Raw genomic sequence first — 23,197 nt, forward strand, 5'->3', positions numbered from 1 at the left:
GTTAAAACCAGTTTAAACGGTAACAGGCAGGAGAGAACGCAAAAGGAGATTAAACTCTACTGATACAGATAGCAAGACAGAGGGTAAATGAACAGTAGAACCATGGGAGAGAAGAAGGTAAAAAAGCACTTTGACCAACATGTGGAACCAGGCTGCTACGGGAACAGGACGTCAAGTTAGATCGGCCACCAAACAGGACAGGAACAGACTGCAACGGACACTCAGGTCTGCAGAAAAAATAATCGGGGCTGACCTGCCCTCCATTCAGGACCTATACCAGTCCAGAGTTAAGAAACTGGCAGGAAGGATCACTGCAGACCCCTATCACCCTGCACACAAACTGTCTGAACTTCTTCTCTCTGGTTGGTTTTACAGAGCTCTGTATGCCAAGACCACCAGACACAAAAACAGTTTCTTCCCCCAGGCCGTCTCCCTGCTCCCCATAATCCCCCTGCCACTGCATGCCCATTTGCACTAAACATGTAGATATATTAATATATTTCATCTTGTCTTCTTTGGTTAATACTTTATTTTTATTTGTATTTTTGGTATTTTTGTGTATTGTGTACACAGAAGAGAAAAAATCCGGAGTCAAATTCCTTGTATGTTTACACATATATAAAGCTGATTCTGATCGTTAACCAGCCTCCCGAGTGAGTGAGTGAGTGAGTGAGTGAGTGAGTGAGTGAGTGAGTGAGTGAGTGAGTGAGTGAGTGAGTGAGTGAGTGAGTGAGTGAGTGAGTGAGTGAGTGAGTGAGTGAGTGAGTGTGTGTGTGTGTGTGTGTGTGTGTGTGTGTGTGTGTGTGTGTGTGTGTGTGTGTGTGTGTGTGTGTGTGTGTGTGTGTGCGTGTGTGCGTGTATGTGAGTCTGTGTTTGTGTTTGTGTTTGTGTTTGTGTGTTTGAGAGAGATAGAGTGGTTTAGAGAAGGTAGACTATTGCACGCAATGTTTCTGTAAGTTATTATTAATAATTTTTGTTCACACAGTGAGAGCCAGAGCCACTGGTACAGTTACAAACGCACTTATTACGCTCTATGGAACACACATTTTCTGTCCTAATAAACATCACAATTGATGAGATGACAGACATCCTTTTATTCCTAATTGTGTATACTGCCCTGTTAGTGGGGTTTATGCCCATATGATTAAAGTTTTAGTTGCCTAAAATACAGCAGTACATTATTTAGCTCCTGTGTCTGTACTCCTGTCTGCTTCTCCAAACTGCTGCGCGCTAACTGTCATCTACTGTAGGTAAACAGAAAAAAAGGAGCTGTATGTTTTTGCATGGAAAGATCCTACACCAGAGAGTTGACAAATATGATATAACGAGCAGACAATGAAGGACAAAGGAGGTTCTGAGGGAACAGTGTGTCCTCTAACCCCTTATCTCTGGGTTAAGGCAATGATTTGACAAATCCACGGCTGCCCTGCTATCACCACAAATGTTGTGACAGCTTTAGCTTTTTCCTCCTAATTAACAATAACTTGCAGTAAACATAATCATAGATTTGATCGACGCTGCCATGGTTGTGTCCCTGTAGGAAACTAGTTAGAAATGCTGCTTTTTTTTAATGCTGAGGAGAATCCAGAGAGCTGTACTGACCGCCTGTTTTGTTTTGGAGATGTCCTCCATCTGAACGTGCAGATCTTCTATCTCCACCTCCATGGACTTACGAGCTTTGACTGCAGCCGCACAGGTGAACTCAGACTCCTCCAGCTGGAACACACACACAGAAATGGAGGATAAGTTCAATAACAAAATGTACTTTTTTAAGTTAGTAAATCACATAAAGTCACTTTACCACACTATCAATTGATTCTGGTCACAGTCCTGCAACAGTGATTCTATTTCTAAGAATAACTTTGCACACCAGACCAGAGTTTCCCATACTGGGAGGCCTGTAGGAGACACACCTATATACTGTATATACACATATATATATCTATATATATATATATATAGATATATATATATATCTATATATATATACTTCATTGTTGGACACACCCTATTTATCTGCAGCTCTCCTGGTTACTTTGTAAGATGGCGAGCTGCTCTAAGGAGACTGAAACACTGCACTGAAGCTGGAGTTGGTCTCCAGTTCAGTGCTGAACAGGGCAAGGATCTGTCTCTGCACACAGTGCACAGCAGTTGTGTAGTCACAGTGGATATTCTATCAAATTATGAACAATAAAAAATAACAATATATCAGAATAAATCAAGTATTTATGAATTGTTCTCTAATTTTGGAATCTCCTGTAATTCCTGTTAACATCCTCCAAAGAGAGAAAAATAAAGATCCTCATCTTAATGAGACTATCTGAATAAATAAACATTCACAAATCAAAACAAATTAAAGTAAGACAAGTAATAAAAGTAACTTCTTGTATGATCAATATTCATAATTCATATTTGACAGTGCTCATGTCTCCTCATCATTATATTCCTTAGGCTTGACACTCCTTTACCTATTTATACACCCACATCTGCCCTGTGTTCAAAACCTGTGGATGGATGAAGAAGTCAACAGTCTAAAATTGTTGGGAGTTTTCCTGATTGTGGCAGATGATGTAAAATGGCAGTATTACATGGAATTACATCATCTAGAACAGTTGTTTGCAACAGTGAGCCAAGCATCATCAGATCCCTCTGTGAGGTCACAACAGGATGACGAGAATTCATAGATTTATATTTATCGTAAGTCGTGCAGAATAATTCAAGTCTCAGGAGAAGTACAGAGCATATGACTAGATAAATTATACTTATTCTGTACAAGTTGTGTGAGAGTTTGTAAAAGGATGTTTTGACAGTTTTACTGAAGTTAAACGTGACCTTATTAAGTTGTTTTGATTCTCTTTACACTGTGGAGGCATGAGACAAAAAGTTCTCTTTATGAATTCAAGTTAACACTCCGTGAGTGAGATACACAAATGCCATTTTGAGGGTGAAGTGCTCCTTAAACCACGGTCTATATGCCATAACCACAATGTTTCCCATACTGTGTACATTTACATTTTTTTTTGCCGCCTGGCAGCCTCTCTCTGCAAGTGTTTTCGGATTTTTTAAAAACTGAATCACTGCGTCTTCTGATGCCGGCAGAGCAGCAACTAACCCACTATCAACCTTAAAACTAACAGTCTGTGCAGAGACAGAACAGAGAGCTGCTGATTCTGAGGACGGACAGGGTGGACATCTGCAGTACCTTCAAGTAAAATTCCGGCGTAAAATCATCCAAGGGTCTTTTTCGGCAAATACACTTATCAAATAAGCCATGAGGCAATATTTTCATGTATAGACTATTGACGGAGATATTACGGGGAGTCGCTAACAGCCAGCCGTTTTCATCCTGTTCCTGCAGCTCTTCCTCCGTGTATTCTAGCTCAAATAGGTATGGGCGCCCATTGAAATCATAGAAGTCACCTGTCTGATTGAAATCTATTTACTCAGCCATTTCGGTTCCTATGTGTGAGTGTTCAATTTTGCTGTCTAGTAATGCTTGGACACTAATGTGACCCACTGACCTATAGTGAGCTAAAGCTACCTCTAGCCTGTAGACCCTTCAACACACGCCCCCGCTCCTGAGATCTCGTGTGACATTTCGGTGCTGCAGGGAAAGCTGTGTGGGACTTTTAAAAATCTTTTACCATCTATTATGAAATTATATTTCACCAAACTGCCACAAACCACAACGTTTACACATTTACTGAGATAACCAATGGGCTCAATCCTTTTGGATTAAACTTGGTAATCGACTATAAATGACTATGCTGCCACTGGCTCAGATCATGAAAAACAACAACATATGTTACCACAGCTATGCAGATGACACACAAATCTACATAACTATATCACCAGACGACTATAGTCCAATACAAGCACTGAGCAGATGCATCAAGTAAATCAACGATTGGATGAAGCAGAATTTTCTCCAATTAAACGAAGAAAGAACTGAAATTATTGTTTTTGGAACCAAGGAAGAACGATCCAAAGTCAGCACCCAACTTCAAACAGTAATGCTAAAAACCCCAAACCAAGCCAGAAACTTAGGTGTAAACAGCCAAATTAAAACAATTACAAAGTCAGCCTACTATCACCTAAAGAATATATCAAGGATTAAAGGATTTACAGTAGGTGTCAGCAGGACTTGGAAAAAACTTGTCCATGCATTTATCTTCAGCAGGCTTGACTACTGTAACCTATCTTTACAGGTCTCTCTAAAAAGTCCTTTAGACAGCTGCAGTAATTTCAAAACACTGCTGCTCGAGTCCTCACTAAGACCAAAAAAGTAGAGCATATCACTTCAGTCCTCAGGTCTTTACACTGGCTTCCTGTCTGTCAAAGAACTGATTTAAAAATATACTCTGTTGGTTTACAAAGCACTGAATGGTTTAGGACCAAAATACATTTCTTATCTTCTGCTCAGCTACGAACTATCTAGACCTCTCAGATCGTCTGGGACAGGTCTGCTCCGTGTCCCCAGAGTCAGGACTACACATAGGACAGGTCTGCTCCGTGACCCCAGAGTCAGGACTAAACATGGGACAGGTCTGCTCTGTGTCCCCGAGGCAGGACTAAACGTGGGACAGGTCTGCTCTGTGTCCCCAGAGTCAGGACTAAACATGGGACAGGTCTGCTCTGTGTCCCCAGAGTCAGGACTAAACATGGGACAGGTCTGCTCTTTGTCCCTAGAGTCAGGACTAAACATGGGACAGATCCGCTCTGTGTCCCCAGAGTCAGGACTAAACATGGGACATGTTTGCTCCGTGTCCCCAGAGTCAGGACTAAACATAGGACAGGTCTGCTCCATGTTCCCAGAGTCAGGACTAAACATGGGACAGGTCTGCACTGTGTCCCTAGAGTCAGGACTAAACATGGGACAGGTCTGCTCTGTGTCCCCAGAGTCAGGACTAAACATGGGACGGGTCTGCTCTGTGTCCTCAAAGTCAGGACTAAACATGGGACAGGTCTGCTCTGTGTCCCCAGAGTCAGGACTAAACATGGGACAGGTCTGCTCTGTGACCCCAGAGTCAGGACTAAACATGGGACAGGTCTGCTCTGTGTCCTCAGAGTCAGGACTAAACATGGGACGGGTCTGCTCTGTGTCCCCAGAGTCAGGACTAAACATGGGACAGGTCTGCTCTGTGTCCCCTGAGTCAGGACTAAACATGGGACAGGTCTGCTCTGTGTCCCCAGAGTCAGAACTAAACATGGGACAGGTCTGCTCTGTGTCCCCAGAGTCAGGACTAAACATGGGACAGGTCTGCTCTGTGTCCCCAGAGTCAGGACTAAACATGGGACAGGTCTGCTCTATGTCCTGGTGAGGCAGCGTTCAGTTTCTACGCCCCACAAATCTGGAACAAACTTCCAGAAAACTGTAGATCTGCTGCAACTCTCAGTCTTTTAAATCAAGACTGAAGATTTTTCTGTTTGCTGCACTGTAACTTCTTTAACTGTAACCATCTTTTATGTTTTAAAAATGAAATTAATGCGTTTTAAATCTTTTATATGTTTGTATATGTCTTATGTGTTATTTCTCCCAATGATTTTAATGTTTTATGTGAAGCACTTTGATTTGCCTTGTTATTGAATTGTGCTATACAAATAAACTTGCCTTGCCTTCTAAAGGCGCTGGTACAGGGGCCAGTAGGTAAGTCTTTAAAACACTCTTAATAAACTCTGGCTTCACTAACTACGCTGTTGGTGCTTTGTTTTCTGTGTAGGGACTCTTCTCATGCTGCTGCAGAGGTTTGCTGTTATTTTCAGCAGCATTAGTGGTTAAAAAAGATGTTTTAATGCCTTCACCGTACTGCCCCGAGCTAATCAGTATAAACCACGTCCAGCTGTTAGCTGCTGAGGAATATCTCGGTTAATAGTTCATACATGACAAAAAAAAAGTCTCGATGGCTTATTTGATGAGTGTATTTGGGATGATATTGCACCGGAATTACACTTTAAACCTGACGCATCATCACTGTTGAATATACATACACATGTGTATATAAAGTATACATACATATACTGCGTAGAGCTTGTACCTGGTTTTTGAGCTGTGCGATCTCCCTCTTGCTGGGCGCGTTGTTCTTTATGTGGTCCAACATGATCTGGGCATCAGCCAGCAGAGCCTTGGTTCTCTTCAGGTCCTTTCTCAAGCGCTTCTCAGTCTCTACGTCACCACCTCTCACCTGGGAAACATGTTCAGGTAGGTTTGATGACTCATGTGATACAGCAGGGAATCGCCATAGACTCCAATTTACCCTTTATACATTTGAATTAAAATCCCACACACAATTTGAGGGTTTGGCTTATAGCTGCAAATAGAATATCGATGAAAAAACATAACATTGTTATTCTGTTACCAATCATTATTCACGTGCAGACTTAACTTATTACCATTAGCGTGTTTAATAAAAAGGGTTTATTTACTACGTCTACCCAGATGTACAGTATATGAAACAATATTTCAAATGTTAACAATGTTTGGAAATGTCTGACTGAATCACAGTGAGAATGAATTTGAAACATGTAATACATTTAAAATACCTTATGTTGAGGTATGTCAGAGAAACTGCACACACCTACAGTGGGTACGGAAAGTATTCAGACCCCCTTAAATTTTTTACTCTTTGTTAAATTGCAGCCATGTGCTTAAATCATTTAAGTTCATTTTTTTTCCTTTTAATGTACACACAGCACCCCATATTGACAGAAAAACACAGAATTGTAGACATTTTTACAGATTTATTAAAAAAGAAAAACTGAAATATCACATGGACATAAGTATTCAGACCCTTTGCTCAGTATTGAGTGGAAGCACCCTTTTGAGCTAATACAGCCGTGAGTCTTCTTGGGAATGATGCAACTAGTTTTTCACACCTGGATTTGGGGATCCTCTGCCATTCCTCCTTGCTGATCCTCTCCAGTTCTGTCAGGTTGGATGGTGAACGTTGGTGGACAGCCATTTTGAGGTCTCTCCAGAGATGCTCAATTGGGTTCAAGTCAGGGCTCTGGCTGGGCCATTCAAGAACAGTCACAGAGTTGTTCCGAAGCCACTCCTTCGTCATTTTAGCTGTGTGCTTAGGGTCATTGTCTTGTTGGAAGGTGAACCGTCGGCCCAGTCTGAGGTCCATAGCACTCTGGAAAAGGTTTTCGTCCAGGATATCTCTGTACTTGGCCGCATTCATCTTTCCTTCAATTGCAACCAGTCGTCCTGTCCCTGCAGCTGCAAAACACCCCCACAGCATGATGCTCCCACCACCACACTTGACTGTAGGGATGGTGTTGGGCAGGTGATGAGCGGTGCCTGGTTTTCTCCACACATACCGCTTAGAATTAAGGCCAAAAAGTTCTATCTTTGTCTCATCAGACCAGAGAATCTTATTTATCATAGTCTGGGAGTCCTTCATGTGTTTTTTGGCAAATTCTATGCGGGCTTTCATGTGTCTTACTCTGAGGAGAGGCTTCCGTCGGGCCACTCTGCCATAAAGCCCTGACTGGTGGAGGGCTGCAGTGATGGTTGACTTTCTTGAACTTTCTCCCATCTCCTCACTGCATCTCTGGAGTTCAGCCACTGTGATCTTTGGGTTCTTCTTTACCTCTCTCACCAAGGCTCTTCTCCCCCGATTGCTCAGTTTGGTTGGACGGCCAGCTCTTGGAAGAGTTCTTGTCATCCCATACGTCTTCCATTTAAGGATTATGGAGGCCACTGTGCTCTTGGGAACTTTAAGTGCAGCAGAAATTTTTTTGTATCCATGGCCAGATCTGTGCCTTGCCACAATTCTGTCTCTGAGCTCTTCAGGCAGTTCCTTCGACCTCATGATTCTCATCTGCTCTGACATGCACTGTGAGCTGTAAGGTCTTATATAGACAGGTGTGTGGCTTCCTTAATCAAGTCCAATCATTAGAATTAAACACAGCTGGACTCCAATGAAGGTGTAGAACCATCTCATGGATGATCAGAAGAAATGGACAGTACCTGAGGTAAATATACAAGTGTCACAGCAAAGGGTCTGAATACTTATGTCCATGTGATATTTCAGTTTTTCTTTTTTAATAAATCTGTAAAAATGTCTACAATATTGTGTTTTTCTGTCAATATGGGGTGCTGTGCGTACATTAAAAGGAAAAAAAATGAACTTAAATGATTTTAGCACATGGCTGCAATTTAACAAAGAGTAAAAAATTTAAGGGGGTCTGAATACTTTCCGTACCCACTGTACATGATCAAGTTAGCATTCTACAGAGGACAGTATTTATTTTGACTCCTCTCCTCCTCTCTTCCTCTCTTCACTGGATGTCAAACATCAGGCTCTCTAATTGAAATTGGCAGAGTCATTTCACTTCAATCATATATAAAACACCCACATCTCCACCCACACACACCTTAGCAGCAGTTGGGCACTAGCTTTACAACGAATGACATTACTAACAGTCTGTTACCATCCACCCTGCATATACTGAGTACGCCAAACAAATAGATACACGGACAGAGTCCTGTTGAAAGATGAATGTCTCTGGATTTACGATTTCCCACAAATCTATTGCTGAAGTTGAACATTTTTTAATTTGGAGTGACTGACTTCACTTGCCGTGATACCGCAGGAAATCACTAAGTTCTGTCTGAAATCCGTCACGCAGTGTGTTTACCTTGTCCTGTGCCGACAGAAGCTTTGACTCCAGCTCTCTCTTCTCTTTCAGCACCTTCTGCTTCTCATCGTACTCTTCTTCAAGCTGGACTTCCATCTGCTTCAGCTGGAAACACAGAAACACTTCAAAGTTCAGTCTGATCACACAGGAGTACAGAGGTACTTACAGTTATGTACATATGCCTACTGACCTATGCTAATATTCCTCAACCATAGAATTAATTATACAGGGCTCCAAAGTCCTGTTGGTGCCCCTAAAGGCACCACTGTTGCTTTCATGACAAAATAATAAAGATGTTTGACAGAATTTAAAACACTCTGGTGGTTTGGAGCCTTACTAGCACTGGCTATTAGCTTAGTCCACAAAACTAAAGTCCACAGCCATTGTGCCAGCTTTGTTGGCTGTACTTGCTGTAATGCTGATGGTCATCATCTTAGTTTAGCATTTTAGCATGCTAACATTTACGGAGCACACAAAGCATCACAAAGTACAGTCAAGGATTCTCTATAACTAAAGATAGCACATTTCAGGCACCAATGGAATGAAAAAGTAAACACTTCCTGTCTCCTTAGTAGGCTTGGCCTTGTTTGAAACCCTAACATTAGATATCTACAAAGCTAAGAGCCATATTACATTACAACATTACAAAAATGAGTTATCTGAGGCGTTTGTGAACTTAAGTTGACATTAGCTTAGCTGTGTTCACAAATCTCACAAGACTTTGTTGCTGAGACAGAAACAGGCATCAAACAAAGTTGATGAGATAGTATGTGGCTTCTAAAACTCAGAATGGGTCCAATATTTACTTCAGTTACAACGGGACAAATGGAAAAGTCATAATCTGTGTTAATGTTCACTTGTCCTTTTGGAATCAATGCACTCAGGCCTTGCTGCTCTTCCCTTAAAGAGGCGTGACACAGGGGTGCCCGGTGGCTCAGTGGTTAGAGCAGACGCCCCATATACAGAGGTTAAAAGTCCTTGTCGCAGCAACCCAGGTCGACTCCAGCCTGGCTCTTTGCTGAATGTCCCCCACAAGATCTATTGTAAAAATATCTGCAACAAAATTTGCACCAAACTATCTAGTAAATGTTCACTGGGTAATTGAAAACACTGACTTGCAGGTGGTCAAGTCAGGGGATCACCAAAGTCAGTAGGACATTTCATGGAAATCAATGGGAGAGTTTGTGGTGGGGGAGATATTCCAGCTGTCCCTTGTGACAGATAAAGTATTAGGACAAGTCCCTCACACTTCGACACCCCTTATGGAATAGTATCAGTCCATACACCTGTGATGCATATAAACGGACAACGTTCTGTGTTGAGGCCAAAGAGGCCTGCCATACAATGTCCAATTTACACACACAATACTAAAGGGCTGTTTCCTTCATGTATTTATTCAGCATACTCCATCATTAAACACTACACCACTATGAACATGTCGCTGGAAGACACTGTGTAGAGACATTGCTTGCTGCATATGTAAGTGTAGAAAAAGCTAATTATGCGTGGGCTAATGAGGGCTCGACTGATGGAGGGCAGTCAGCACTAGCAAAGCAAAACAAATAAAGAGCAGCATTAACAGCAGTAATAGCAACAAAACTAAAGAAGCACCCTGATTTCCACAGCAAAGAACACACACACACACACACACTCTCTGACACCCTCCCACATGTACACCAACACACAAACAGTCCTCTTTTCCACTTCATATCCTTTACACTGATATCACGTGGCACTTGAGCCACCAATGGGAGTAAATGTAAATAAATGTCAAATAATTTACATGATGGGTCTAATCTAACTCCTTATGAATGCAGTTGGAAATGATGTGTATACTCACTATCTGCGTTGTTTATCGGTATGTATGTGTGTTTACCACAATATTCAGTATATTTGTTAAATAAAAGTTTGTAAGCACAATAAAAACTTTGCTAATAAAGACAGGTGGAATTACCGGAACAGGCTCATTGTAAATATAACGTACATTTCCACAGCACTTACTCATCAGTACAATAACATGTCATAAAAACCACTCTGCTGCTCTCACTATTTCTAACACTGATGCTTTTTATAACCCGCTAAATATTTTTCAATTTTTCCCTTTCTTTTGCAATCACTGCTGAACTGTTTTCAGTTAGAATGTATATGTATAAGTTTCAAATGAAAGGTCTACAGGAAAAAGAGGGATCATGACCTTAACGCTGCTGGAAGGATTTTAATGTGGAATATCTGCACAGGAAGTGTTGACATTAATCGGCAGTAGCCAAACCTCAGTCATACCATTTACTGTATAGCCGAATATGCAGTAAATGCTAAAATATCCCATTTTAGAATAAAATAACACATTTGTACAGCATGAGAAAAACTGCATTGTTTTGCCCCAAACTGTCTGGATCATGGTAAAGTGGTCGTGTCTGTAAATGGGAGAATCGTGGGGAGAATCAATCAATCACAATTTTCATTCAGATATCTTAAGGGTCAGAGCACAAGGGACCCCTTTGAAAACAGACATGACAGTTTTCCCTCGCTAACATTTAGCCTAACTTCCTTGGTCATCTTGTTTCATATGATACCAATATGTTCACTCTAGCTTTCTACAACCGCCAGTATGAACACTGGAAATTGAATATAAATGAAAAGTACATTGATGTAGGAGGAGGTTAAGTGAGAGCAGCAGGGTGGTGAGTATGACATGTCTCTGATACTAATCTGAGGGAATTAGTGTTGTGGAAATGTATGTAATGCTGAATTTACCAAGACATCGGGTAAACATGGAAGAAGATTTGAGTTCTTATTAACAGATAGAGTCAACAGAAAATTAAATAGATATTAAAATATAAGCCTGTCTCTAATATATTCATATACTGTAGATACATGCTAACCTTCAGGTCCACAAAATTGAAAAGTTATTGAAAACTAACTATTTTGCATTCTTATACAAAATAACACAATAACTTTCCCTCTCATTAAATCACAATTGTCGAACAAAAAATTAAAGTGAGGCAAACTTAAGTTAACTTAACTACTAAAATGTGTGTATGTGCATTGGAGGAGCCTCCTTACCTTCTTGCTGCAGGACTGTCTGATCTCCTCCACCTCATCATCTTTGCTCTCCACCTCCTTGGAATGAGTTTGACGCAAGCGCTCCATCTCCATCTCCAGACGAAGCTTGGCCTGAAAGACAAACACACACAATGAACGCTCCGCTCTCCCCTGGCTTAAAGGAGCCCTTTGCTCATTTTCAACCTTATTGTATAAGTTCCCATATATTATTCATATGTGTTTCTGTCTGGAGGCATCACCACAGCTCAGTCTGCTGCTGCAAACAAAACAGAATATACAGTGTGATGATTATGGATAACTTCACAATGCCAGGCTCTGATGGCTCCAGGACAAGCTGCTAGTCCAGGTGGAAGCTGCTGGCACCCCAGCCCTTCTCACTTGCTGTATGTTTGTTGCTCTAGTCTTTTTTCCAAGCCTGTGCATTATGTCTGTGTTTATTTGTTTGATTTACAAACTGCTGTTGATTCAAATTTTCCACGTCAGTTGTCATGAATACAACATAAGTTGTTCTAAGTTGCCCTAATAATGTTTAACAGTACATACTGGGTTTGTGAACACATCGTTTTTTGATAAAATTTTGACTCTGTAAGATTAGCATCTATCTAATTGCCTTTTAAGTTCCTATCTATCGAAGAGTCAGTTCAAACAATGGTGACTGATCATGTGACCGACTAATTAAGACCTTGTTGCCTCTTTGCTGAGTTTTCCAATATTTGTGTGTCTGTGGAGACATTCCCTCTCTAAATGTAAATAAGTCTCAATGTCAGTGACTCTGCTGACAGCTGCTGGTGTGTGTCAATAAAGTTTAAAAATGAGCAAAAAAGTCAACACACAGTGACCGTAAATGTGACAAGATGAATGCTCTGAAAGAACAGGCTCACCTGCAGTTACATCATCACAGAGGCCGCTAGAAACAAGGGATCTCAAATCTGATGGATTACAACTTTAAGTTTGCCATATCATGATAACATATATATTAATGTGATGATACAAACTTCAGCCATATTGTTCAGATTTTTTCTTCAATTAGTCAGACAGACAGCATTATTAGAACTACTGCCCTGAGAGAGTCGTATGCTGGTAAATCTAGCCCAATCAGAGAAAGCAAGACTAACCATGTCCTGACTCCATGTTGTTACAACAGTATACAGTAAGTCGTAGAAGTATCTAATATTATCATATTCTAAAAGAGCCTGAGTCTATAATAGAAGTTTAACTCAGGTTATGGTATCAGCATTATATTAGCAGTGTTGGGGGTAACACGTTACAATGTAGAACATTTGAGTGCTCACATTACTTTTTGTTGTAATGAGTAATGTAACGCAAGTTAGTTAAGAAATTAATGTTTGTTCAATTGTTCAATTGTTTAATCAATTGTTTAGTTCTGTTTTCCAAAAAGTAATCCATTACATTTAAATGATTACTGTATCCAGTGGTGGATTAAGGTGGTCTTGGGCCCCTAGGCTACTATTTGTTTGGGCCCCCACATTATTAATCATGCTTTATCAGAAAAAACCCACTAGAACAGAATGAGTCTGCAGCCTTGAATTTGCTTCAGTAGATCTTGGTCCCGTTGTTCTTTCAGTCGTGCTTTTCTTTTTTTGAGATCTGCTATCACATTTCCTTTCTGACATTTTGCCGCTGTACTGTCTAGTAACAGTTAGTGACGTATCATTGACAACAAAACTGACCTTATGAACCCAGCCACATGAAGGCCCCTAATTGGGTAAATTGTCCCATACCTATCAAATCAGCAACTTAAGTTTGTTTAATGTTTCTTAGGACCCCAATAGGAGGCAAGTTTGTAAATTAAAGTGTAGTAAATTAAAACATTTTAAAATAGTCTGAACAATCCAGGGCCCCTGCACATGTAGGGCCCCTAGGCTGCAGCCTAGGCCAGCCAGTGCATTAATCCGCCTTTGACTGTATCTCACTGCAAGAACCACAGAACTGCCTCTGCACATGTCACCAGAGGAGACTACAGGCTCAGATCATTAGCGACAAAATATTGCACAGACCTTTCCCGTACCCTCAAGGTTTTCTATTTAGCCTACTTTTATGTACAAGGAACTCTCTCTTTCCGCGGACTCTCTGTGAACCTCTGCTGCACCGCCCGTCTTGGAGCACCGTGCGCTACAGCCATGGAGGGAAGCCACAGGCCGTTCTTCTGCACACTCTGCCATGACACACATAAATCAGTAAAATATCCCTCTAATAAAGAGCTGTAAAGGGGATAATGCCTCTGTCATCCATGTTATTAGCCTGCAGCTGAAGACTGGCTGCAGTGACCTTAGAGTCAATATATTCAAAGGAAGCTGTACAGTAAGTTCGTCCTCTGGACAATAACCAATATGCAGAGCAATTGCAAATGGGTTTTTATTTTTGTTAAGTCAAAACTACTACTATAACAAGTAACCGTTTTAAGTAGGGAACACTGTAACGTAACAAGTGGCTTCTAAAAGTGACCAACAGGCTCTGTGCCCCCTCTCAGTTAACACTTCCCCAGATAAAGAGACGCATGGCTGTAGAAAGAGCTGAAGCGAGCTCTGATACTTTAGTCAGACTTGAACACAAGTAAACAAGTACAAATAAAAAATTCATAACACACTGGTGTCACACCCAGCACAGTCGTGTAAGAGCTGAATTCCCAGCACTTATAGGACATTTTGTTAGTGTCAGTGTTACTCTGAGAAAACACTGCACAACTCCCTGTGGCCTCTACAGAACTTGTTACCAAGCTGACACGCACGCACGCACGCACGCACGCACGCACGAACGCACGCACGCACGCACGCACGCACACACACAGTAGATAATCAGTTCATCCTCATTTTGGGAGTACACTATACCTTTAAAGCTGCAATAATCAATGTTTTTATGATACCACTGAATAAAGTAAGTAATGCACAAAGTGAAAGCTGCTGCTTGTAGTGGACGGAGAATAATCACAGACTCTGCAGGGGCCTCAGTTCTAGTCCCCACTGGTCAAAAATTAACAGACATGCTTTAAAATGACGCTGAGTATTTTCCTGTGATAAGAGCACTGTGCTGTCTGTACCTGCTCCAACATCTGGATGGTGCCGGCCTGCTCGTCCAGCTCTTCTTCCTGGTCCTTCAGTTTGGCCTCCATGTCACGAAGCTGCTTCCTCATCTAATAAAAAAGAAATACAAAAAAAAAAAATAAGCTGCTGTAGCACTGCAGGATAGAAATTTGGTCATTTTAGTACAAAGGGATTTATGAAAAATGCAAAATGCAGCAAGAAATGCCATGATACACAAGAGGAACCATAAAAGATTAAAAAAGTAAGAAGACCTTGGCCAGAGATGCCTCATCCTTGGATTCCTGGGAGTTGAGGTCTTGTAGCTCGGCGTCCAGCTGGTCCAGCTTCAGGTTGACCGCACACACCTCCAGGTCCTTGTCCTGAAGACCAGAAGGTTATAGTCAGTCAGTGAGGGGACGGTCGGGAAATTACGTTGTGAATATGGAACAGGAACTGACACACATACATGTAAGGCAAGGATGAGCAATTGTTTACTGCAGCAAGGCGTGCACACCCACCCACCCACCCACCCACCCACACACACACACACACACACACACACACACACACACACACACACACACACACACACACACACACACACACACACACACACACACACACACACACACACACACACACACACACACACACACACACACACACACACACACACACACACACACACACACACACACACACACACACACACACACACACACACACACACACACACACACACACAAAGGTACAGTGCAAACCTGCACACCTGTATCATAAATGTCATCAAGACACAAACTTCCACGGACCAAATAAAGGATGTTCAATTCCAAAGGGATGTAGACAAAATATTGCGCAATGTATGTCCATTTAAAAAAATGAAATGATCAAAACACATGTTGAAATTAAACATGTGGTTTACTTTTCATAAAAAACACAGAAAACCACTGCTAACTTGCTAACTAGTTGAATTTTTAATCTTCTAATTAATTAAGCACCTCTCCAATCTTTCCATGCACTCCATGGCATCATCAGTAAGTACCCCGGTTGGGAATCACCGCTGTAAATGATGTCATCCTTATACAGCCCACCCTTGTGCTAGTGTCTTCAATAACCATTAAGTTAGTACCGAGTTAAATCTGGTGTAGGCAGGTTATTTTTGCTGATGTCCATTGTAACCTGTCATCATATTGTATTTCACGTGTTCTGAGAGAACACTAGACTTGTGCACCTAGACTTGAGGGGAGAGAGAGCAGCGGGAAGAGGTCTCACTCTAATACAAATGCTGGCATTTTTTGTTACTTTTGCTTTTTACAAACTGTAGCTTTTAGTACATGAGTTAAAGATTTTAAATGATGTAAATTGTGTTTAAATTGCTAATTTGAAAATTAACTTTGAAGCTACTTCAGTGAACCATGGGTTGGAACCATGGAACATTTGGGTTCACAAGCTCGGTGAATGGTACCATTCTGTGAACTGTGTCAAGCAAACCATATGGGGCGGGACAAAAACATGTTTTTTGAAGTTGACTTTAAAAGTGTATTCATCTTGTTTCTGTTAAGTTAATCTTTTGTGTACACTGTTGGTTAGGTAAGTAAATCAAATACACTGTGGTAGACTTAAGCTTCAGACAGATGCTACGGTGTGTGAACTACTACTAATATTGCATACAGTAATAAAATAAAGTTTAAGCAGTCTGCAGATGGAGGTTTTAATCTTTCTGGACGCTGATGGATCCTGTATGTTTAGTTGTTGTTGTAAAGGTTTGTAACTATAACATGCTAATATATTGTGATAAGAAAATATGTTAGCATTGTAGTGATAATAAAATAATAATATATTTTTATTAAAAGGTATAAACATTATGCTTAAAAATCTTGAATTGGTTTATTAAGCAGAAATCCCATATATGATTTGGTTCCATCTTCATACGTGAAGATTTGTTGCTTTTCCTCATTTCATATTGATGTAAATGTCTTTTTTAGTTTTAGCTCTCTGTGTAATCTCTTAAACATTTTTGACCTTGAATGAGAAAAGCCAACATTCCTAACTCATGACCCACTTATGAGCTTTTTCTGGAGCTTTTCAAACAAAGTCTTCAGAGTTTCAGTCTTGCGCAAACAAAAAGTCTTCATCAGTGGATGGAGTTTGCTTAGTTATCATGGCAATAAATTTGTTGACATGGGAGCTGAGTAAAGTTGAGCTCATAACAGCTACTGAGCATGCATGTCTACCAGTGTTCATGACAACTAAGCAAGCTTCATCCGCCCATGAAGACCATTGCTGTGGTCAAATCACTTGCTACAGTATTAACTAAGCAGTGCACAGCTACTGTCCAACATTTGATTTGACTGTCCAAAATCTAAATTTGAAAATGTGTCCACTCTGCAGTGCCATCAGAAGTTCTCCCAATGGAAAAAACAGAGCAGTGTCCATCACATGCACACTGATTCTGCGCACATTCCACAATGCGCCACAGTTTAGTCAGTGATGGCGCAAAATGATGATGAAGAGCCCAAAACCCAATTTACTGCTCACAACAGAGCAACTATTCAGTGTCTACCATACAGGGAGCAGTGGACGAGTAAATAAAGTGTTTGTTTTTTTCTTTCTTCTTTTTCTAACTGGTTCTGGAACCTTATGTGATGAGCACCAACATGCAAGAATGACATTACTAGATAATTAAGTCAATTCATCGTTTTGCACCATTGGCTGTTACATAATGCTTAAGTAAGCACAAAGGTAGTCCTTATTTTTGATTCAGCTGGTTGAATAAATCTGGGTGATCAGTGGACACAAACTGGACCACACCTCTAGCTGCTGTCGGAGGCTGAAGGCCTCTCCCGTCAGCATGTCTTTCTCACGGGCCAGTTTCTCCCTCAGGCTCCTCTCCCTCTGCACCTCCTCCTGGGCTGCACTCAGCTCACTGTCGAACCTGCAAGACACCACACAAGCATGTTCACACACTTCTCCGACTGATATTTTCCAAAGAAAGCACATTTTATTCTGTGAAGTTCACGGTAAAATTGAAACTTTGAAAATGTGCTGAGCTGTTCACAAATGCGATCCCACATGTTTTAACAACAGCATGCATATTCAGCAACCCATATGGAGCTCCACACACACACACACACACACACACACACACGCACACGCACACGCACACGCACACGCACACGCACACGCACACACACACACACACACACACACACACACACACACACACACGCGCACACACGCACACGCACACGCACACGCGCACACACACACGTTGTCTCTGCACAGCATGATGCCATAAACCGTGTGAAAAACACTATAGGTTTTCTTCTACAGTTATTATTGTTACTACAGCAACACCATCGGACCTACGCGTGTGAAGTCAAAGGGATCTACAGACACATGCTGAAAACATCACTCTGTGTGTGTGTGTGTGTGTGTGTGTGTGTGTGTGTGTGTGTGTGTGTGTGTGTGTGTGTGTGTGTGTGTGTGTGTGTGTGTGTGCATGCACTGACTTCCTCTGCTTCTTCTCCAGGTCGTGGTTGCGGCTCTGTTGACCCTCCAGGTGAAGTTTGGTGTCCTGCAGTTCAGCCGTCAGTCGTTGGGTTTTCTTCTTCAGCTGCTGGATGTTTCGCTGGGACTCCTCATTATCAGCCTGCAGGTCGCCAATCTGTCAAACACACGCATACAACAAATCAAAACTGGAGAAGAAAACATTTCAACACATTGAAAAGCCTGTTGCCTGTACACAGAAATACATGTCTTGCAATTTGTAATGACTTCAGAACCATCCAGCCGGAGCTTGAAAATGGAAAACACATCACAGTATCACATGTTACAACTAACCAGGTCAGCATGGAGAGCCATTAATAACATGTTGGTGTAGTCACATACACCACTGGTATAACCAGACCTCGCTCTGACATCTCTCCATAAATGCATTTATATAGGAGCTGTTTGTGCATGTGTGCATATTTGAGGCCTGTGTGTGTTTAAAAAAAAAAAAAGGAAAGAAAAGAGTGAAAAGTATATTTTCCCTTTTGGGACAAATAAAGGAATGTTTTTTTTTCTTCTTTCTTTGTTTTCTCTGTTACACAAGCATTTCAGCTCTGCGTCAGAAATTATCTTCATCCATATTCGCACACCTGAAAACGCGTATCATGTGACCATTTGCGTACGCTGGGCACTCGTATGAACAGGAAGCAGATTGTCTAAAGTTATTCTGCATTTCAAAATCATGGATGTAGAAGTTGAAAAACAGCAATGATGAAAAGTCAGAGCAGAGATTTATCTTCCTGAAAGTAAAATGATGGCGGTGACAGCGGTGGAAAACTCAGATTGGGAGTCCTTGCGAGTAAATACGGCAACATATTAGAGCGACACCAGGAGCATTATCCATCAGTGGAGGATGCCGTGTCAAAGTGAAAGGAGCACTGACATAAAAGATGAAAACACAGTCAGGCCTGTCAGCCTACAATAGGCCCAGCAGCGTTTCCAAATGTCTCTGTTTAAAGAGATTGGAGACGCTGGGGTTGGAGTGTGGACGCCAGGCGTACAAAGATGCACCTTTAAATGGAAATATAGTAGTGTGGATGTAACCTAAGAGACTGGACTTAGAGTCCACAGCCATGCTGGCAGCTCTGTAGGCTTTACTCAGGCACAGCAGTGCTTTAAGATGAATGCTAACGCCACATTGCTAACAATGATAATGCTTGCATGCTGATGCTTAGCTGGTATGATGTTTGTTAGACTTAGACTTAGACTTAGACAAACTTTATTGTCATTCACACACATTTTCATGTATACAAACGAAATTCCGTTGCAAGGCTCCAGAAACCACCAAAAAATATACAATATAAAAGGTAAATATAAAATATAAAAGGAGGCAAGATATATACATATCTACAACAAATAAAATATAAAATAAAATAAAATATAACATCTAAGTTGACAGCTGTTTGAGTGAGTATTAGCAGCAGAATATTAAGTATAAATAATAAATAAACAGTGAACGGTGAGTATAAACAGAGAGTAACAGAATGGAATGAGGTAGTGCATAGTGACCAGTAAAGTGACGCAGTGTCCAGTAAAGTGACAAGTGAGTGTGTGTGTGTGAGGGGGGGGGGGGGGTTATTTGGAGTTTAAAAGCCTTATTGCGTGGGGGATGAAGCTGTTGCGGAGTCTGGATGTTCTGCTCTTGAAGCTGCTGAACCTCTTCCCAGAGGGCAGCAGGGAGAACAGAACATGATGGGGGTGAGAGGGGTCCTCGACGATGGACTCTGCCCTGGTCAGGCAGCGTCTGCGTGCAGTCTCCTGGATGGCAGGAAGAGCTGTACAGATGATACCCTCCGCTGTTCTCACCACTCTATCTACACGTTTCCAGTCTGAGGCGTTGCAGGCCCCAGACCAGAGAGAGATGCAGCTGGTTAAAATGCTCTCTATTGTCCCTTTGTAGAAGGTGGTGAGAATGGGAGGGGGAAGGAATGCTCTTCTCATCCAACGCAGAAAGTGCAGACGCTGCTGTGCTCTCTTCACGAGAGCAGAGGTGTGAAGGGACCAGGTCAAAGTGTCGGTAATCTGCACCCCCAGGAATCTGGTGCTACTGACCCGCTCCACTGCGGCGTTATTGATGAGGAGGGGGGTGTGACTGGGCTGTTTTTTCCTGAAGTCAACGACGATCTCTTTTGTTTTGTTGACATTCAGGATCAAATTGTTCATGTCACACCAGTCCACCAGATGTTTCACCTCCTCTCTGTAGGCCAGTTCGTCGTTGTCCCTGATGAGGCCCACCACTGTCGTGTCGTCCGCATACTTAATGATGTGGTTCGTGCTGAACCTGGCACGGCAGTCATGGGTCATCAGGGTGAAGAGCAGTGGGCTCAGGACACAGCCCTGGGGGGAGCCTGTGCTGAGGGAGATGATGCTGGAGGTGTTTCTGCCGACCCACACAGACTGGGGCCTGTCTGTGAGGAAATCTAGCAGCCAGTTGCAAAGGGGGGTGTTGAGTCCAAGAGGGGCCAGTTTGCTCACCAGATGCTGGGGGATGATCGTGTTAAATGCTGAGCTGAAGTCCAGAAACAGCATACGCACGTGGGTGTTATTCCTCTCCAGATGATCCAGGCTCAGGTGGAGTGTAGAGGAGATGGCGTCCTCTGTGGAGCGATTGGAGCGGTAAGCAAACTGGAGCGGGTCAAAGGAGGAGGGGAGTTTGGAGATGATGTGGTCCTTCACCAGCCTCTCGAAGCACTTCATCATGATTGGAGTCAGTGCAACAGGGCGGTAATCATTGAGGGATGAGATTGTGGGTTTTTTGGGCACAGGTATGATGGTGGCAGTCTTAAAACAGGAAGGGACGACAGCAAGTGACAGCGAGGTGTTGAATAGATCCGTAAGGACGTGAGCCAGCTGGTCAGCACAGTCTTTGAACACCCGACCCGGTATGTTATCAGGGCCCGCTGCCTTCCGCGCGTTGACTCTACTCAGTGTCCTCCGGACCTCAGCTGTCTCAAGTCTGAGTGCCTGTTCATCGGGGTGAGGTGGGGATTTCCTCGCAGGAGTGTGGTTACGAGAGACAGTGGTTCACTGTCTTAGTTTAAAATTGTACTCCATAAGATTTGAGATCTGCAAAATTACAACTAATCAATTAGTTGTAACCACCTAGAAACTAATTAGTAACTAGAGATGGAAATCCAGAACTAGTTCAATTTGAGAACAGGTTAACACCTGGAATCAGAATCTGTGGTTTTGCCGTAAATTTTAATAATTGCAAATACTTAAAATGTTGTTTTAAAATAGAAGCTTGGAGGTGCCTAATTTGGGTGGAGCCTTATACTGTTAGCCTCCTGAGCCCATCCTGATCTCTGAGCTCCGTTGTATTTCACTCTCAGATCAGTCTGGTAACGTGCGGCAGAGAAAATTTGGAGAAGTTTGCCAAACGAACGAACCAATCAGCGTTGGTTTTGAGGTGCATTTAAGTGAGGAAACGAGAGGAGACTGTTGAGTATAAACAACATGGAGGCTTCCACTGATGAGATGAGCAGCTATGGATCAAGCCGCTCACTAACTCTTTTTTCTCTGGATCCTTCTGTTGAATATGGACCAGGCTCCTGAAATTGTGCCTTTTATCTGTAAATTCACATCACACAAACGGAAAATATGCTTTACCCACATGTTGTTTACTTTCTGAGCTTTGCCTCCACGCTGTTAGTACGTCATACGCTTCAGTGATCTGATTGGTTGATTTGGCCCTTGGATTATTTAAGTATTTCTGATTCTGATTCTGATTCTACACCTGAACAAATGAGAATTGATCCATCTGGCAGTGTCAGGTTCTTATACTGTACCATAGACAACACATGTATGGAAAATTTAATTTCATTCAATTCTTACATCAAATTTGATACTTCAAATTCAAATAAATGAATTCTACAGTCCACAGAGAGTGAAGCTAATGGTGGCCACTCTGGAACACACTCACCCTCCTCTCCAGCTGCCGCTTGTTCTGCTGCTCCACCTCCAGCTTGTCATCAAACTCCTGCTGCAGTCTTTTCTTGGTGAATTCAATCTCCCGGATGGCCCGTTCATACTTCAGCCTCCACTCTCCTCCTGTCACATCAGAATGTTCAGTCATTTTATATCTGAATATGCTTACACTGCTGCATACCTCCCATACAGGAAACATCTGTCACAAAAACATGGAATTTGTTGGAAATGGAGATTTCATTCAAGAAATAAATAGCTCTCAACTTGTGTGCGTCATAAAATGCATTTACAATGGGTGATGACAATTTCATACTAAACTTAGCAATGTGCATGACACTTGTATGAAAAATGCATTTACAGGGTCTGAGTGATTTTGTCAGGGCCTCATTCACCAACCGTTCTCACTTTCACAGTGATTCCGACATTCACCTATGTTTTCTTACTTAGGCTTTGTGCTCAGGTAAGAACAGAATCTATGCTAACTCTAGCACTCACACACACATTTGAGTGCTGAAATGTTTTTAAGTATAAAGTTGTATAATATTATATAATTTAAAATACAAAAATATTTTTAGCATTCATATTATCTATTTAATAAATTTTTTCATTATTTTACAAAGCAATATGGTCTTTTTTAGACATTACTGAGGTCCAGTGGAGGGACATTCTTAAACTTGTTCTCGATTTGTTCCAGGCACGCTAAACTTGATAAGATATACCCTAGTCACAGTGATGCTTGTAACTATTGTAAGCAGTCCTGACCCAACCAGGCACACATGTTCGACGTGCCCGAAGCTTTTTGGTCCGATATATTTCAAACCCTCAAAGAGGCTCTTAACACAGATTTAGAACCCAATCTGCCCAACGTGTTGTGGCTCACCAGACGTAAAATTCTCCTTAAATGAAAACACAAAGTGTTTTTTTTTTCTTTAATTACTTTATTCACTTTTACTCTTAATTACATTTTTTGT

The 23,197-nt window shown here is 41.8% G+C and overlaps 1 protein-coding gene across 12 annotated transcripts in view; it reads right to left on the minus strand.

The window, feature by feature from the left end:
- The window catches only part of myo18ab (myosin XVIIIA b), a 199,368-nt gene that overhangs the window by 36,225 nt on the left and 139,946 nt on the right, over positions 1 to 23,197 (minus strand). For all 12 annotated transcript variants that reach the window (XM_083914286.1, XM_083914285.1, XM_083914295.1 and 9 more), the window contains 9 exons: positions 22,222 to 22,349; positions 18,260 to 18,414; positions 17,559 to 17,682; positions 15,020 to 15,127; positions 14,765 to 14,857; positions 11,707 to 11,817; positions 8,644 to 8,748; positions 6,036 to 6,182; positions 1,603 to 1,716 (listed from right to left, as the gene is read on the minus strand). In XM_083914286.1, coding sequence (XP_083770412.1) covers positions 1,603 to 1,716; positions 6,036 to 6,182; positions 8,644 to 8,748; positions 11,707 to 11,817; positions 14,765 to 14,857; positions 15,020 to 15,127; positions 17,559 to 17,682; positions 18,260 to 18,414; positions 22,222 to 22,349 — 1,085 coding nt within the window. The remainder of the gene's footprint in view (positions 1 to 1,602; positions 1,717 to 6,035; positions 6,183 to 8,643; positions 8,749 to 11,706; positions 11,818 to 14,764; positions 14,858 to 15,019; positions 15,128 to 17,558; positions 17,683 to 18,259; positions 18,415 to 22,221; positions 22,350 to 23,197) is intronic.

This window comes from Echiichthys vipera (assembly GCF_963691815.1).
Source record: "Echiichthys vipera genome assembly, chromosome: 5".
Taxonomy (NCBI): domain Eukaryota; kingdom Metazoa; phylum Chordata; class Actinopteri; order Perciformes; family Trachinidae; genus Echiichthys; species Echiichthys vipera.